The sequence below is a fragment of the Hylobates moloch genome, unplaced genomic scaffold (genome assembly GCF_009828535.3).
Source record: "Hylobates moloch isolate HMO894 unplaced genomic scaffold, HMol_V3 SCAFFOLD_14, whole genome shotgun sequence".
In the NCBI taxonomy this organism is placed as follows: domain Eukaryota; kingdom Metazoa; phylum Chordata; class Mammalia; order Primates; family Hylobatidae; genus Hylobates; species Hylobates moloch.
Window position 1 is genome coordinate 70,209,400 of NW_026652289.1, and position 19,402 is coordinate 70,228,801.

Consider the following 19,402-nt stretch of genomic DNA (forward strand, 5'->3'; position numbering starts at 1 on the left):
GTTCAGGCATCATTCTCGGAGGAAACAATGTCATAACCACCTTTCCTTTAGTAATAGGCTCCATCCCTAGAGATTTAGAAAGAACTAAGAGTAATTTGCAAAATATAGTATAAGTTGCCTAGGACCTGGAATATATCTACTTGCGAAGTAACAACAGTACTCATCATCTTATGTTTGTTCATCCTCACCTTGGGAACAAGTACGTTCACTGTCATTTATAGAAAAGATCCAAAAGAAGCAGGCATACCAGCTTTCATGATAAGTCTACTTTCACCTTCATAGGAGTTTCAGAATCATCTGTAAGAGGCCTGGAATCCAGAGGCACCCAAGGGAATTAGCAACAAGAAATACATAGTAAGTAGGTTAGTTAATGAGGCTATGGAGTTAGTATTGTTTTACATTGTTTAAGATTCTCTACTATGCCTACATTTTGGGAAAAATGTGTATCTTGTGACATTTGTACTTGATTTGGTTTGATTTCATACCCTGCCTGCTATCCACAAGCTTGCTTTATATTCTTTCTGGGGGAAAGCCCCTGAGAATCATGTGAATAGCTGCCAGGCCACAAAGCTGACTTCTCCACCTTGGCATCACAGAGTGGGAAAGACTAGTTTATTTCCTTCTTTTCTTTTCTTTTTTTTTTTTTTTTTTTTTTTTTTCGAGACGGAGTATCACTCGGTTGCCCAGGCTGGAGTGCAATGGCGCGATCTTGGCCCACTGCAACATCCGCCTCCTGAGTTCAAAGGATTCTCCTGCATCAACCTCCTGAGTAGCTGTGACTACAGGTGTGCACCACCACACCCGGCTAATTTTTGTATTTTTAGTAGAGATGGGGTTTCACCATGTTGGCCAGGATGGTCTCGATCTCTTGACCTCGTGATCCACCCACCTCGGCCTCCCAAAGTGCTGGGATTACAGGCGTGAACCACTGCGCCTGGCCCCAAGACTAGTTTATTTCTAGCTGCAGGAACTAGTTCTCTTGTTTAGGCCATTTAGTCTAATGAGTAAAAAGAATTCAGAAAAACCAAGTTTCTTTCCATATAGCAACTTCTTTGGGAGGTAAAGAAAAAGAATCTTAGTCTCAGAAGTCAAGCTCTCTGTGGTTCACATCTGCCTTGGGAGATAGCACCTCCTTGCACTGTGTCTCACTGATGGTTGTCACTTTCTGTTGTTACAAGAGAGCTTGGGTCCCATGTGAGGTCACTAATATTAATAATGTAGAAGTGGTTTTTAGTTCAGAGGAGCAGCTTGTCAACAGCTTGTATTTTTAAATATTGTACTAGGAGGAAGTATACTGTATTCATAGGGTATGTGCTTCTTTATTAGTAATCTTAATGCATTTATGAGCAGTTTGACATACCCTAATTATTTATAGTGCTGTGGATTCCATTTGCTGCTAGGTGACAATGTGGAGAATTGGGATGCAAAACTGTGATTAAGAAGCTATTAGTTGGCCCAGCACGATGGCTCACGCCTGTAATCCCAGCACTTCGGGAGGCCAAGGCGGGTGGATCACCTGAGGTCAGGAGTTCGAGACCAGCCTGGACAACATGGTGAACCCCTCTCTCTACTTAAAAAAAAAATTAGCCGGGTGTGTTGGCACATGCCTGTAGTCCCAGCTACTTGAGAGGCTGAGACAGGAGAATCACTTGAACCCGGGAGGTGGAAGCTGCAGTGAGCCGGAAGCTGCAGTGAGCCGAGATCACGCCACTGCACTCCAGCCTGGGCAAGACAAGAGCAAAACTCCATCTTAAAAAAAAAAAAAAAAGAAGCTATTAGGTACAGTTAGGATGACTGGATTTCAGCTTTTGTGTGGCTAGACTCAGAGTGTAGGGGGGCTTTCAGAGTGCTTATTAAATGCTCTAGGTTAAATCAGGAAGAAGGAAAGCTAGCAAAAATTGCTTAATCAGAATAGTTTGGTTGAACTCATACAAGCTTATCTTTTTAGATGTTGTGGAATTCTTTGCAACTCTATAATTAATTCCAGATTGTTCAGATGTATTTCTAATGCCAGAGATAGTGTTGTGGCTGCCTCCATAGCAAGCCTGAAAGTACCCTAGAGCTGGCCTCTTTATAGTACTTGCAAGTAGAGGATAAAAGATGTATCTCTTTGTATCTTGGATACTGGTGACCCTTGGCAACAAACAATCTCCATCTCTCTTGAGGGAGTCAGGATGCCAAGCAAATTTTGAGGAACAGATAATAGAATAATGATATGAATCAAAATAGGGGCCAAGAATCCCAAATTCGCTTCTTCCTTCCATTCTCCAGAACCGAGGATTGCAGTTTCCACATTTTTTTTTTTCAGTTTTAACAGCGTCTCCTTTTTCATAATCATATGATGGGAATTCATGTGTGTCAAAGAGATTACTTGGACATTACCACCTCCAAGAGAGGTCATGGTAGGTGGTTTTACTGTTGAAAATGTGGCCCATGGATCAGCAGAAGCAGCAGCAGCATTACCTGGGAGTTTGTTAGGATTTCATAATCTCAGGCCCCACTCTAGACCTACTGAACCAGAATCTGTATTTTAACAAGATCCTCAGGTGATTTGCATGCATGTTAAAGTTTGAGGAGCATTGGTAGAGGGAACTGTGGCTATTTATTTTATTGGTCATGTGCACACTAATTTCCCGACCTCTCTTGATTATTAAAATGACTGTGAACTTACTAGAGCATATTGATGTGAGGGAGGTGTTTATATGTGAAGGTGACTGGCTTCCATGCAGAAACCATGTAACACCCAGCCTGAACAGTGTCTGATGAGGTTGCCCTTAACCTAGGAAACTGAAAGATAATGTTGTCGTGTTTTTGATATTTGACTTCTGTCCTGCTCAACTTTATAAACATGTCCAGGAGGTGGGGAGCAGTTTACTACACTTCATTTGCAAATCAAGTATCTTTATATAAGTAGCAAATAGTCTATTTTAAAAGCTCAAAAGATAATTTTTAAATGAGGATTTGCTTTGCATGAAGTGTGTAGATGTTGGAAAAAGGTGACTTTGTCTAATTGTTCTAATATATGAAGTTTAAAGGAATTAAGAGAATGTAAAAAATGGAGGCACTAAAACATAGAGTCTTCTTTAAGTCACAACTGTGACAGGGTCTCTTCAAGAGGCATCAGAAGTGTCAAATGACCATTGGTGAGGAAATGGTACATTTGCAGTTCAGGTTCATAGTTTTCTAACTCTGTGGATAAAGAAAGACACAAAGCTCTGACAGAAACTAAGTCATAGATTGCTTTTCTGCTTGTGTCTGTCTCTCTCTTTTTTTTTTTTTTTTTTGAGACAGAGTCTTGCTCTGTCGCCAGGCTGGGGTGCAGTGGAATGATCTCGGCTCACTGCAACCTCTGCCTCCTGAGTGATTCTCCTGCCTCATCATCCCAAGTAGCTGGGACTACAGGCATGCACCACCACACCCAGCTAATTTTTGTATTTTTAGTAGAGATAGGGTTTCACCATGTTGGCTAGGATGGTCTCGATCTCTTGACCTCGTGATCTGCCCGCCTTGGCCTCCCAAAGTGCTGGGATTACAGGCGTGAGCCACCGCGCCCGGCCTTGTATCCCTTTTTGTGGAGAGTATGCTTCCTGTTCCTTTAAGAGTCAGGTGACAGAGAGTAACACAATCATTGAAGCTTGGACTTTTTATTTAGTTTTTTGTTGTTGTTGTTTAGGTTTTTTTTTTTTTTTTTGTCACTCTGAACTTTCAGGAGCATGGCATTACTTTCTGGCTGCTTTAGGCATTTGGCTCTTGCTGATGCACATAACACAGGGTCAGGCCAGGTTCATGCTGCTGCAGGTCCTTTCTCCCAGATTTTAAGAAGATGACATTTTACGTTAGGATGCAGTACACATGTCATTCAAAGGCCATTCTGCAGCTCCTGGAGCACAAAGACTTGCTGAGTTTGCCATGATTGCATACAAATTTTTGAAAAGTCAAATGCATGTATAAAACAGTTTGTCAGGCTGCTATTGGAGGAAAACAAGAACAAGTTGAAATCAATCATTTGGGAAGAATATTTTGGCATGGTTTCTCTGAAGTTGAGTAAACATAATTTGTCCTATGTACCCATCTGGGCACACAGTAGCAGTCCTTCTGCCCACGGAAGGAGTTTGCACACATTAGACAAGTTACTAGTCTGAATCTCCAAGACACAGATAGGTGGTTCTGTGTGTGTATGTATTTGTGTTTATACACTGTAACATATTATTCTATATACAGTGTTCAAGGCAGAGCCCTCCCCGAGGTACACTGCCTTCTTCAGAGAGCTTCCCTATAGTCTGCTCTGGTAGCACATTCTAGTTCTTTTAAGGTTAGTACAGGAGCCCCTCTTCTTGTCTGGTTGACCTGGACACTTCCATAGCCATGTCATTCTAAGGGTTCAAGTCTGACCCAGATAAGCCCTAAGGCCCAGACTGCTTGTCTGAAGTCTCCCAAGAGCACAGTTTTGCAGAGGCAAAGTGAGGCTTTGCTAAAGGCACTTCCGAATTTTTCTACAAAGCTTGCTGTTCCTACAGGTGAGGGTAGCTGTTTTTTTCTCCCCTTAGGTTTACTTTACTCTCACTCATCAACTCTGGCAAAGTGGATTTAACCATCAGAAGTATTCTTTATTTCAGAGAACAAAGTGGTTTTATTGGACTTCTTGTTCTCTCACTAGCTTTTGTGAAGAAAAAAAATCCTGCATGTTCCATACTAAAATGATAGCATTATAATTTTGCATCTTACATTATTTGATTAACTGTTTTCAGTAAATCTATGAATAAACTCTTCTAGACATCCATTCTCTACTTTTGTCTGTTGATTCATTATCGTGCTTTTTGTACTTTCCAAAGCAGACCCCACATTTTTTGTATGAAGCATCAATAAGGGTGAGATATGACAAGGGTCACTCACCATCATCCCTGCTTCTCACGGTCTCCTTTCTTGCTCCTGACATTTTTCAGTGAGTAGTATCCCTGTGTGACAGCTGGAACACAGAGTGGTGACTGCACATTGACCTTAAGAACACATTTGTGGTTGTGAAATAGGCTGGCCAAGGACTGCCCTCCTGCAAATTCCCTTCTACAAAATTTATTTTAAAGGTACACACTGCTAGGCTGGGTGTGGTGGCCTCACTTACAAAGTACTGTAATCCCAGCACTTTGGGAAGCTGAGGTGGGTGGATCGCTTGAGGTCAGGAGTAAAAGACCAGCCTGGCCAACACGGTGAAACCTCGTCTCTGCTAAAAATACAAAAATCAGCTGGGTGTGGTGGCTCGTGCCTATAGTCCCAGCTGCCCAGGAGGCTGAGGCAGGAGAATTGCTTGAACCCAGGAGGCGGAGGTTGCAGTGAACCAAGATCACACCATTGTACTCCAGCCTGGGCAACAGAGCAAGAGTCTGTCTTAAAAAAAAAAAAAAGATACACCATACTAGATTGATCTTTCAGTAATACACTGGAGCATTTGTTTTAGGTTGTTAAATGAGTGGGCTTATGCTACTACAATTGCTTTAGTGTTTATATAGCAAAAGTGTGGCATTTGTGATTAAATGGATCACCCTGAGTTGGAATGATGGACATAATTTAATTTACTCTTTTTTTTTTTTTTTTTGAGATGGAGTTTCACTCATGTTGCCCAGGCTGGAGTGCAATGGCGTGATATTGGCTCACCACAACCTCTGCCTCCCGGGTTCAAGGGATTCTCCTGCCTCAGCCTCCCGAGTAGCTGGGATTACAGGCATGCACCACTATGCCCGGCTAATTTTGTATTTTTAGGAGAGATGGGGTTTCTCCATGTTGGTCAAGCTGGTCTCAATCTGCCGACCTCAAGTGATCCTCCCACCTCAGCCTCCCAAAGTATTGGGATTATAGGCGTGAGTCACTGCACCTGGCCAATTTACTTTTATGTAGTAAGTGTAGGTCAGCCTTCCTGGAGTCTATTTAGGATGGAAGTGGGCTTTCAAGGCCAGGCCATATCCAGTCAGGCATGCCTTTGAGTGCAGCATACAGTTGGAAGGACTAGGGCAAGAATGGGGAGAAGGTATAGGAGCAGTTCCTTTATCTTAGTGGGTTTCCAGTTGGCCATGCCAGGAGGGAATAAAGTAACTGAACTCTGAAAAAGCTATAGAATCCTGCTGCAGGGGGTACATTTGAGGAGAAGCCAGAAAATTAAATGAAGGTAAGAAAATGCAAGAAAGAAGAAGCAGCACAGGTGAATCAGAGCTCCTTCAGCAACATCTGACAGGGGCTCCCTTTTGGGCATGAAGCTCAGGGTTCATTTTTAAAGTCATGCTAAACAGAAACTGAATTCAAGCCAGGCGAGTTGGCTCACACCTGTAATCCCATTACTTTGGGAGGCCAAGGTGGGAGGATTGCTGTAACCCAGGAGTTTGAGACCACCCTGGGTAACATCGTGAGACCCTAACTCTACAAAAAATTTTAAAAAATTAGCCAAGTGTCGTGGTGCATGTCTGTGGTCCCAGCTACTCGGGAGACTGAGGCAGGAGGATCTCTTGAGCCCAGGAGATTGAGGGTGCAGTGAACCACAATTGTACCACTGCACTCCAGCCTGGGCAACAGAGCAAGACCCTGACTCAAAAAAAAAAAAAAAGAAAAAAGAAAAAAAGAAATTGTGAATCCCCTGGAGGTGCTTGTTAGATGAATGGAGTCCAAGTCCTGTCTCATAGAGATTCTGATCAGGTCTCAGATGGACTCGTGGAATCTGTATGTTTTCAAATGCTCTAGATGAGTCTTATGCTTGGGTAATTTTGAGAAATACTCTGCTGCTAGATTATATTAATCCTGTTGGGTGGGACTCTGGGTTGGCTGGCTCCCTAGGGGTCCAGTGGGTAATGCACCGTGAATCACTGGATCATGGTCATGTTATATCTATGGATATAATAATTCTGTGAAGGCTTTCTAGAGAGGCCATTTCAATGTGTCCCTCAATGAATTTTCCTAAAACTATTTATCAGCACAATTGAAATTTGTGGATGAACTTGGTCTGATTAAAGAGATGAAAAATGGCTTTTGAACTCATTGCCCCTTTATCTCCCAAAGTGTCTTTCAGAATATTGATATTCATATTATCAGTAACTCAGAGTGAGTATTAGCTGCAAAATAAAACAGGAATCATAGGCTTTGGGTTTACATTATGACACAAAACTTTTAAGTGTGTGTGACCTAAAATAATTTGTGCTACAATCAAAAGAAAATGTTAAATAAAATGGAAAATAAAACTCTTAGATTTCTATACACTGGTGATGAATAACTTGAGCATGGTAGGAGCTTGATAAATACTAGAGGAATTCCAACACACTGTTAAGTGGGAGTTTGGTGGCTCAATAAAACGTTTATGTCCTAGTTAGGACTAATGGGTTATAGGTTTCTGAGAAGAACTCGAGCTAGCCTTAGCAGAAAGAGGGGTTTATTATAAGGATGTAGAGGTTGCCAGACCTAAGAATGGGAGCAGCTGGGCCTGAGAGAGAGACTGGAACTAGGGAACAAATGGAAAGCCAGCCCGGACCTAGGAGGTGCCCATGCTCCCTCTCCCTCTGCTTTTGTTTGCATATCTGCCTCTTATCTATATACAGACAAGATTTCTTTGTTCCACAGTCTACTTGGTAGAAAAATCACCAAGCTGCAGTACCTGAGTAACTCATGAAGACACTGCCTTGATTTGTTCTCATGGTTCCAATTCTAAACTCTCAGGAGAAGAAATCTAACTGGCCTGGCTTGAGTCAGTGTGTATCCTGGGTTCATGGTAAGCACATATGCCAGAGTCCATATGTTTCTGGAGATACGGAATGCAATGTGGAGGTATGGTCTTTGAGAAGGAGGGGGTAGGAGCACAAGATGGCCAAATAGGAACAGCTCCGGTCTCCAGCTCCCAGCCCGAGCGACACAGAAGACTGGTGATTTCTGCATCTCTGCTTGAGGTACCGGTTTCATCTCACTAGGGAGTGCCAAACAGTGGGTGCAGGACAGTTGGTGAAGCGCACTGTGCGCGAGCCGAAGCAGGGCGAGGCACTGCCTCACTCGGGAAGCTCAAGGGGTCAGGGAGTTCCCTTTCCTAGTCAAAGAAAGGGGTAACAGACGGCACCTGGAAAATCGGGTCAGTCCCACCCTCATACTGCGCTTTCCCAACGGGCCTGGAAAACGGCACACTAGGAGATTGTATCCCGCACCTGGCTCGGAGGGTCCTATGCCCACGGAGTCTCGCTGATTGCTAGCACAGCAGTCTGAGATCAAGCTGCAAGGCGGCAGCGAGGCTGGGGGAGGGGCGCCCGCCATTGCCCAGGCTTGCTTAGGTAAACAAAGCAGCCAGGAAGCTCGAACTGGGTGGAGCCCACCACAGCTCAAAGAGGCCTGTCTGCCTCTGTAGGCTCCACCTCTGGGGGCAGGGCACAGACAAACAAAAAGTCAGCAGGAATCTCCAGAGACTTAAACGTCCCTGTCTGACTGACAGCTTTGAAGAGAGTAGTGGTTCTCCCAGCACGCAGCTGGAGATCTGAGAACGGACAGACTGCCTCCTAAAGTGGGTCCCTCACCCCTGAGCAGCCTAACTGGGAGGCACCCCCCCAGAAGGGAAAGACTGACACCTCACTGGGCCAGGTACTCCTCTGAGACAAAACTTCCAGAGGAACTATCAGACAGCTGAATTTGTGGTCTCACGAAAATCCGCTGTTCTGCAGCCACCGCTGCTGACACCCAGCCAAACAGGGTCTGGAGTGGACCTCTAGTAAACTCCAACAGACCTGCAGCTGAGGGTCCTGTCTGGTAGAAGGAAAACTAACAAACAGAAAGGACATCCACACCAAAAACCCATCTGTACATCACCATCATCAAAGCCCAAAAGTAGATAAAACCGCAAAGATGGGGAAAAAACAGAGCAGAAAAACTGGAAACTCTAAAAAGCAGAGCACCTCTCCTCCTCCAAAGGAACGCAGTTCCTCACCAGCAACGGAACAAAGCTGGATGGAGGATGACTTTGATGAGTTGAGAGAAGAAGGCTTCAGACGATCAAACTACTCTGAGCTACGGGAGGAAATTCAAAACAATAGCAAAGAAGTTAAAAACTTTGAAAAACAATTAGAAGAATGGATAACTAGAATAACCAATGGAGAGAAGGGCTTAAAGGAGATGGAGGAGCTGAAAGCCAAGTTTCGAGAACTACGTGAAGATTGCAGAAGCCTCAGTAGCAGATGCGATCAACTGGAAGAAAGGGTATCGCAGATGGAAGATGAAATGAATGAAATGAAGCGAGAAGGGAAGTCTAGAGAAAAAAGAATAAAAAGAAATGAACAAAGCCTCCAAGAAATTTGGGACTACGTGAAACGACCAAACCTACGTCTGATTGGTGTACCTGAAAATGACGGGGAGAATGGAACCAAGTTGGAAAACACTCTGCAAGATATTATCCAGGAGAACTTCCCCAATCTAGCAAGGCAGGCCAACATTCAGATTCAGGAAATACAGAGAACGCCACAAAGATACTCCTCGAGAAGAGCAACTCCAAGACACATAATTGTCAGATTCACCAAAGTTGAAATGAAGGAAAAAATGTTAAGGGCAGCCAGAGAGAAAGGTCGGGTTACCCACAAAGGGAAGCCTATCAGGCTAACAGCTGATCTCTCAGCAGAAACTCTACAAGCCAGAAGAGAGTGGGGGCCGATATTCAACATTCTTAAAGAAAAGAATTTTCAACCCAGAATTTCCTATCCAGCCAAACTAAGCTTCATAAGTGAAGGAGAAATAAAATACTTTACAGACAAGCAAACGCTGAGTGATTTTGTCACCACCAGGCCTGCCCTAAAAGAGCTCCTGAAGGAAGCACTAAACATGGAAAGGAACAACCGGTACCAGCCACTGCAAAAACATGCCAAATTGTAAAGACCATCGAGGCTAGGAAGAAACTGCATCAACTAATGAGCAAAATAACCAACTAACATCATAATGACAGGATCACATTCACACATAACAATATTAACGTTAAATGTAAATGGGCTAAGTGCTCCAATTAAAAGACACAGACTGGCAAACTGGATAAGGAGTCAGGACCCATCAGTGTGCTGTATTCAGGAAACCCATCTCACGTGCAGAGACACACATAGACTCAAAATAAAGGGATGGAGGAAGATCTATCAAGCAAATGGAAAACAAAAAAAGGCAGGGGTTGCAATCCTAGTCTCTGATAAAATAGACTTTAAACCAACAAAGATCAAAAGAGACAAAGAAGGCCATTACATAATGGTAAAGGGATCAATTCAACAAGAAGAGCTAACTATCCTAAATATATATGCACCCAACACAGGAGCACCCAGATTCATAAAGCAAGTCCTGAATGACCTACAAAGGGACTTAAACTCCCACACAATAATAATGGGAGATTTTAACACCCCACTGTCAACATTAGACAGATCATCTAGACAGAAAGTTAAAAAGGATATCCAGGAATTGAACTCAGCTCTAAACAAAGTAGACCTAATAGACATCTACAGAACTCTCCACCCCAAATCAATAGAATATACATTTTTTTCAGCACCACACCACACCTATTCCAAAATTGACCACATAGTTGGAAGTAAAGCTCTCCTCAGCAAATGTAAAAGAACAGAAATTATAACAAACTGTCTCTCAGACCACAGTGCAATCAAACTAGAACTCAGGATTAAGAAACTCACTCAAAACCGCTCAACTACATGGAAACTGAACAACCTGCTCCTGAATGACTATTGGGTACATAATGAAATGAAGGCAGAAATAAAGATGTTCTTTGAAACCAACAAGAACAAAGACACAACCTACCAGAATCTCTGGGACACATTCAAAGAAGTGTGTAGAGGGAAATTTATAGCACTAAATGCCCACAAGAGAAAGCAGGAAAGATCCAAAATTGACACCCTAACATCACAATTAAAAGAACTAGAAAAGCAAGAGCAAACACATTCAAAAGCTAGCAGAAGGCTAGAAATAACTAAAATCAGAGCAGAACTGAAGGAAATAGAGACACAAAAAACCCTTCAAAAAATTAATGAATCCAGGAGCTGGTTTTTTGAGAAGATCAACAAAATTGATAGACCGCTAGCAAGACTAATAAAGAAGAAAAGAGAGAAGAATCAAATAGATGCAATAAAAAATGAAAAAGGGGATATCACCACCGATCCCACAGAAATACAATCTACCATCAGAGAATACTACAAACACCTCTATGCAAATAAACTAGAAAATCTAGAAGAAATGGATAAATTCCTTGACAAATACACCCTCCCAAGACTAAATCAGGAAGAAGTCGAATCTCTGAATAGACCAATAACAGGTTCTGAAATTGTGGCAATAATCAATAGCTTACCAACCAAAAAGAGTCCAGGACCTGATGGATTCACAGCTGAATTCTACCAGAGGTACAAGGAGGAACTGGTACCATTCCTTCTGAAACTATTCCAATCGATAGAAAAAGAGGGAATCCTCCCTAACACATTTTATGAAGCCAGCATCATCCTGATACCAAAGCCAGGCAGAGACACAACCAAAAAAGAGAATTTTAGACCAATATCCTTGATGAACATTGATGCAAAAATCCTCAATAAAATACTGGCAAACCGAATCCAGCAGCACATCAAAAAGCTTATCCACCATGATCAAGTGGGCTTCATCCCTGGGATGCAAGGCTGGTTCAACATACGCAAATCAATAAATGTAATCCAGCATATAAACAGAACCAAAGACAAAAACCACATGATTATCTCAATAGATGCAGAAAAGGCTTTTGATAAAATTCAACAACCCTTCATGCTAAAAACTCTCAATAAATTAGGTATTGATGGGACATATCTCAAATAATAAGAGCTATATACGACAAACCCACAGCCAATATCATACTGAATGGGCAAAAACTGGAAGCATTCCCTCTGAAAACTGGCACAAGACAGGGATGCCCTCTCTCACCGCTCCTATTCAACATAGTGCTGGAAGTTCTGGCCAGAGCAATCAGGCAGGAGAAGGAAATAAAGGGTATTCAATTAGGAAAAGAGGAAGTCAAACTGTCCCTGTTTGCAGATGACATGATTGTATATCTAGAAAATCCCATTGTCTCAGCCCAAAATCTCCTTAAGCTGATTAGCAACTTCAGCAAAGTCTCAGGATACAAAATCAATGTACAAAAATCACAAGCATTCTTGTACACCAATCACAGACAAACAGAGAGCCAAATCATGAGTGATCTCCCATTCACAATTGCTTCAAAGAGAATCAAATACCTAGGAATCCAACTTACAAGGGATGTGAAGGACCTCTTCAAGGAGAACTACAAACCACTGCTCAATGAAATCAAAGAGGATACAAACAAATGGAAGAACATTCCATGCTCATGGGTTGGAAGAATCAATATCGTGAAAATGGCCATACTGCCCAAAGTAATTTATAGATTCAATGCCATCCCCATCAAGCTACCAATGACTTTCTTCACAGAATTGGAAAAAACTACTTTAAAGTTCATATGGAACCAAAAAAGAGCCCGCATTGCCAAGTCAATCCTAAGCCAAAAGAACAAAGCTGGAGGCATCACGCTACCTGACTTCAAACTATACTACAAGGCTACAGTAACCAAAACAGCATGGTACTGGTACCACAACAGAGATATAGATCAATGGAACAGAACAGAGCCCTCAGAAATGATGCCGCATATCTACAACTATTTGATCTTTGACAAACCTGACAAAAACAAGAAATGGGGAAAGGATTCCCTATATAATAAATGGTGCTGGGAAAACTGGCTAGCCATATGTAGAAAGCTGCAACTGGATCCCTTCCTTACACCTTATACAAAAATTAATTCAAGATGGATTAAAGACTTAAATGTTAGACCTAAAACCATTAAAATCCTACAAGAAAACCTAGGCAATACCATTCAGGCCATAGGCGTGGGCAAGGACTTCATGTCTAAAACACCAAAAGCAATGGCAACAAAAGCCAAAATTGACAAATGGGATCTCATTAAACTAAAGAGCTTCTGCACAGCAAAAGAAACTACCATCAGAGTGAACAGGCAACCTACAGAATGGGAGAAAATTTTTGCAACCTACTCATCTGACAAAGGGCTAATATCCAGAATCTACAATGAACTCAAACAAATTTACAAGAAAAAAACAAACAACCCCATCAAAAAGTGGGCAAAGGACATGAACAGACACTTCTCAAAAGAAGACATTTATGCAGCCAGAAAACACATGAAGAAATGCTCATCATCACTGGCCATCAGAGAAATGCAAATCAAAACCACAGTGAGATACCATCTCACACCAGTTAGAATGGCCATCATTAAAAAATCAGGAAACAACAGGTGCTGGAGAGGATGTGGAGAAATAGGAACACTTTTACACTGTTGGTGGGACTGTAAACTAGTTCAACCATTGTGGAAGTCAGTGTGGCGATTCCTCAGGGATCTAGAACTAGAAATACCATTTGACCCAGCCATCCCATTACTGGGTATATACCCAAAGGAGTATAAATCATGCTGCTATAAAGACACATGCACACGTATGTTTATTGCGGCACTATTCACAATAGCAAAGACTTGGAACCAACCCAAATGTCCAACAACAATAGACTGGATTAAGAAAATGTGGCACATATACCCCATGGAATACTATGCAGCCATAAAAAATGATGAGTTCGTGTCCTTTGTAGGGACATGGATGAAACTGGAAAACATCATTCTCAGTAAACTATCGCAAGGACAAAAAACCAAACACCGCATGTTCTCACTCATAGGTGGGAATTGAACAATGAGAACTCATGGACACAGGAAGGGGAACATCACATTCCGGGTACTGTTGTGGGGTGGGGGGTGGGGGGGGCGGATCTAAAAGACGACTAAGGGTCAGGAAACAAATGGCACATGGATACACATGTAAAAAACTGACATTGTCACATGTACCTAAAACTAAATATAAGAGAAGGAGGGTTCTTGCAAGCTGATTCATTCACCCCAAAACTGCAACTATTATGATATATAATGGTGAAGCCTTTTATTATTTTTTTTTCAGTGGGGCTGGGTTGTATTGCTCCATTAAGATATTAGGGGCCGGGCACGGTGGCTCACACCTGTAATCCCAGCACTTTGGGAGGCCGAGACAGGCGGATCACGACGTCAGGAGATCGAGACCATCCTGGCTAACACGGTGAAACCCCGTCTCTACTAAAAATACAAAAAATTAGCCGGGGGTAGTGGAGGGCACCTGTAGTCCCAGCTACTCTAGAGGCTGAGGCAGGAGAATGGCATGAACCCGGGAGGCGGAGCTTGCAGTGAGCTGAGATGGCACCACTGCACTCCAGCCTGGGCGACAGAGCGAGACTCTGTCTCAAAAAAAAAAAAAAAAAAAAAAGATAGCATGGTTGCAGTGTTTTGTTAACAAAGTATTGTCGGCCGGGCGCGGTGGCTCACTCTTGTAATCCCAGCACTTTGGGAGGCCGAGGCGGGCAGATCACAAGGTCAGGAGATCGAGACCATGGTGAAACCCCGTCTCTACTAAAAATACAAAAAATTAGCCGGGCGTGGTGGCGGGCACCTGTAGTCCCAGCTACTCGGAGAGGCTGAGGCAGGAGAATGGCGTGAACCCGGGAGGCGGAGCTTGCAGTGAGCCGAGATAGCACCACTGCACTCCAGCCTGGGCGACAGAGCGAGACTCCGTCTCAAAAAAAAAAAAAAAAAACCCCCAAAGTATTGTCTTTCATCCATGCCTTTGCATAATCTAATGGATGTAGTTGTTTCTACCCTTCTTCATCTGACTAGCCTCATTCAAGTTCAAGTTTCAGATTAAATAACTCTTCAGGAGAAGTGCTCATCCGCCAGTCTTCCTTGTTGCTTCATGCCCTTCCCTTTCCCTACCCCTGATAAGATCAAGTTTTGTTTTTTTTGTCCTGAAGGAAGGAATGGAAGAGAGTTTAGAAAATATGTACATTCCTAAAAATACTCCCTATCTAATGTATACAAGTTTCTGTGCTAATTTTTATAAGTAATAAAAAGGGAGTAATGGCCAGGTGCAGTGGCTCACGCCTGTGATACCAGCACTCTGGGAGGTTGAGGCGGGTGGATTACGAGGTTAAGAGATCGAGACCATCCTGACCAACATGGTGAAACCCCGTCTCTACTAAAAATACAAAAATTAGCTGGGTGTGGTGGTGCACGCCTGTAGTCCCAGCTACTCGGGAAGCTGAGGCAGGAGAATCACTTGAACCCGGGAGGCAGAGGTTGCGGTGAGCCGAGATTGTGCCACTGCACTCCAGCCTGGTGACAGAATGAGACTCCATCTCAAAAAAAAAAAAAAAAAAAAAGTAAGGCAGAGGATAGAACAAATACACAATTACTATAATGCAAAGTAAAATAAAAGTTTCCGAGGACAGTATAGGGAGAGAAACATTAGGATGTGGGGTCAACGAAAGACTTTATGAAGGACATTTCACTTTAGACAGGCCTTGAAATTTAGATTAAGTTTCTAGAAGCTGATGTGGGGAAAGGAGGGAGAGGATTCTGGGTGCAGAAGTCAGAAAAAAATAGAAGCATGGTTGTAGCAAAATTCTAGATGAGCAAAACCCATTTCACTAGAACAGAGGGCAAGGGTGCAGTAGGAGATAAATCTAGAAAGGATCACTTAGCTCATATCCTATGATGAACAGAGTGAGGAAATTACACTTAATTCCATTGGCAGTGGGTTGATGAATTTTGCACAGAGTATATCATTAGAATGTAAGCTTCATGAGATAAAATGACAACAACAACTGTGTGTCTTTTTCTCTAACTCTTTAGAGTCTAGCACAGTGTCTGGCATAGAGAGTGTGTGCTTAAGAAATATTTGTGACTTCGTGAATCACAGCTGTATCTTAGCAACGTTAATTTGGCAGCACCAAATAGAATGAGTTATAGGGGAAGACTGGGAGCTGTGAGACCAATTTGGAGGTGAATATGGTAGCTTGGCTGAGAATCAATGAAGACCTTTGAGCTGAGCTAGAACAGAAAGGATGGAGGCTGACTTGTAGAACATTGTGGAAGTGGAATCTGAAGGACCAGACATACAAGAGAGGGAAGAGACCCTTTCAATCAAGGGACTAGATTCCCAAAAGAGACTAACGACCAAAAGAAAGAAACCTACACATTACTGTTTTATGAGAGAAAAATATTAAGCAGTTATTCCCCTTGCTTTTTTTTGAGACGGAGTCTCGCTCTGTCACCCAGGCTGGAGTGCGGTGGCTCAATCTCGGCTCACTGCAAGCTCCGCCTCCCGGGTTCACGCCATTCTCCTGCCTCAGCCTCTCCGAGTAGCTGGGACTACAGGCGCCCGCCACCACGCCCGGCTAATTTTTTGTATTTTTAGTAGAGACGGGGTTTCACCGTGGTCTCGATCTCCTGACCTCGTGATCCGCCCGCCTCGGCCTCCCAAAGTGCTGGGATTACAAGCGTGAGCCACCGCGCCCGGCCTCCCCTTGCTTTTTAAATTAAAAATTGGGAACATTAAACTTAAATACTTCAAAGTCTGCTTCTCTTGCATCCCATGTTGTCATACAGTGAGGTGCTCTGTTTATATTTCATGTAGGATGTCAGGCCTCAGCTCTGTCCTAAATTCATACATAGGCACTATGTATTTTTCCTTCCTCTCTTGACTGAGGGAAAGCAGGGAGAGAGGAGAGTAGAGGCTCAGGCGGCACACAATTCTAGAGAAAAAGTAAAACCTATCAGTTAAAAAAAAAATTCCCATGGGTGGAAGAAAATTAAGATAAGAGTTAGCACTGGCCTAGAGTTTGTTTTCTCAACAAAAAAAAGTTTGTGGAAAAAAGATGAGTATTGAATGAACCAGACACCATATATATAAGGGTATTTCTTATGTACCTCCTTCTGGAACTTAGCACTGTAAGATTCATTCAGTTACTGATTCCCGTTTTTCCCATCACAAAATCTTGTTCACATTAATGTGCTGTGATTTATCTTCTTCCAAAGTGTCTTGTGCTTAGAAAACAGAAGCTAAAATTAGTTAGGAAAGCATTTATTAAGGACTGGATCATGGGCATTCCACTAAGCACTGGTGATAAGGAGACTTGTAAGTTATGTTTTATGTTCTTAAGGAATGTATTAACCTGGTTGAAGAAACAGGGTATATGTGTGTGTGTGTGTGTGTGTGTGTGTGTGTGTGTGTGTGTGCATATATATCTATATATCAGGCTATATATGTAAAATGTAAATAATATCATAAACATATGCCAAGTGCTAAATAAGCTTCATTTCATAATGTTTGTTTCACAAACAGATTAAAAACCAGCAGTCAGGTATACTGTACCACTTAGGTGGATTTAACATTTTCTTTAGGACATAGGCGTGGGCAAGGACTTCATGTCTAAAACACCAAAAGCAATGGCAACAAAAGCCAAAATTGACAAATGGGATCTAATTAAACTAAAGAGCTTCTGCACAGCAAAAGAAACTACCATCAGAGTGAACAGGCAACCTACAGAATGGGAGAAAATTTTTGCAACCTACTCATCTGACAAAGGGCTAATATCCAGAATCAACAATGAACTCAAACAAATTTACAAGAAAAAAACAAACAACCCCATCAAAAAGTGGGCAAAGGACATGAACAGACACTTCTCAAAAGAAGACATTTATGCAGCCAAAAAACAAATGAAGAAATGCTCATCATCACTGGCCATCAGAGAAATGCAAATCAAAACCACAATGAGATACCACCTTACACCAGTTAGAATGGCTATCATTAAAAAATCAGGAAACAACAGGTGCTGGAGAGGATGTGGAGAAATAGGAACACTTTTACACTGTTGGTGGGACTGTAAACTAGTTCAACCATTGTGGAAGTCAGTGTGGCGATTCCTCAGGGATCTAGAACTAGAAATACCATTTGACCCAGCCATCCCATTACTGGGTATATACCCAAAGGACTATAAATCATGCTGCTATAAAGACACATGCACATGTATGTTTATTGCGGCGCTATTCACAATAGCAAAGAGTTGGAACCAACCCAAATGTCCAACAACGATAGACTGGATTAAGAAAATGTGGCACATATACACCATGGAATACTATGCAGCCATAAAAAATGATGAGTTCATGTCCTTTGTAGGGACATGGATGAAATTGGAAACCATCATTCTCAGTAAACTATCGCAAGGACAAAAAACCAAACACCGCATGTTCTCACTCATAGATGGGAATTGAACAATGAGAACTCATGGACACAGGAAGGGGAACATCACACTCCGGGGACTGTTGTGGGGTTGGGGGAAGGGGGAGGGATAGCATTAGGAGATATACCTAATGCTAAATGACGAGTTAATGGGTGCAGGAAATCAACATGGTACATGGATACATATGTAACAAACCTGCACATTGTGCACATGTACCCTAAAACCTAAAGTATAATTAAAAAAATAAATAAAAAAAAACATTTTCTTCTCCTGAAGAAAAATACTGAAGTATTTCCTAAAGTTTTCATTGAGAGAGAAAATTGTGTTTGACAAATTAAATAGAATACCATTATTAATAGCTTACAGTTGCTATAAATTGATCTGAAATGCTTGGTACTTGAATAATGGAACAGGTTCTGTGATTTATAGTGTAACTTCATTGACAGGTGTTTCCATAGTTACAGTGCTTTTTGTGCAGTGTCCCCAAGCTGGTTGTGTTAGGTTGTCTCAAATTGCCCATTTTCTCAGATTGGGTATTTGCAGGCTTTAGTAATGGAAAGAATTTAGTTGTCATGGTAAGGATTCATAGTAGTCTTTTAAAAAAATTCAAAACATGGGACTAGAGTGATTAAAATACAGCACTTTCTTTGGAAATAAGTACTATAAGACTTAATTTAAACATGCACATTGTCAGAAGAAAATTGCAGTTATTCGCCCAGGCACAGTGGCTCATGCCTATAATCCCAGCACTTTGGGAGGGTGAGGCAGGTGGATCACCTGAGGTCAGCAGTTTGAGACCAGCCTGGCCAACATGGTAAAACCCCATCTCTACTAAAAATATAAAAATTAGCCAGGCGTAGTGGTGGGCACCTGCAATCCCAGCTACTCGAAAGGCTGAGGTGGGAGAATCACTTGAACCCAGAAGGTAGAGGTTATAGTGAGCCAAGATCGCGCCATTGCTCTTCTCCAGCCTGGACGACAAGAGTGAAACTATCTCAAAAACAAAACAAAACACAACAAAAAAAGCAGTTATTAATCTCTTTGGTGATTTAGACAGGGCTTCCGTAACATTTTGTCTTTAATTTTAAAATATTGAGCTAGCTATTGTGGCTAAATATTGTAAATGCTGAAATATAGTTACAAATCAAATGGGACATCTAAAGAGAGCAGTACTCACTAGGGATTTTATTTACATCATCTCAGTAATTTTATGGGCAAGCATTCTGAG

General features: G+C 42.2%; 1 protein-coding gene across 10 annotated transcripts in view; it reads left to right on the plus strand.

The window, feature by feature from the left end:
- The window catches only part of FRMD5 (FERM domain containing 5), a 351,142-nt gene that overhangs the window by 103,976 nt on the left and 227,764 nt on the right, over positions 1-19,402 (plus strand). Inside the window, exon 1 of one of the 10 annotated variants that reach the window (XM_058427353.1) lies at positions 5,607-7,741. The exons of the other annotated variants lie outside the window; for them this stretch is intronic. Within the exon in view, the coding sequence (XP_058283336.1) occupies positions 7,739-7,741 (3 nt within the window). The 5' untranslated portion in view covers positions 5,607-7,738. Of the gene's footprint in view, positions 1-5,606; positions 7,742-19,402 lie in introns of those variants that run through there. 10 annotated transcript variants of the gene reach the window in all.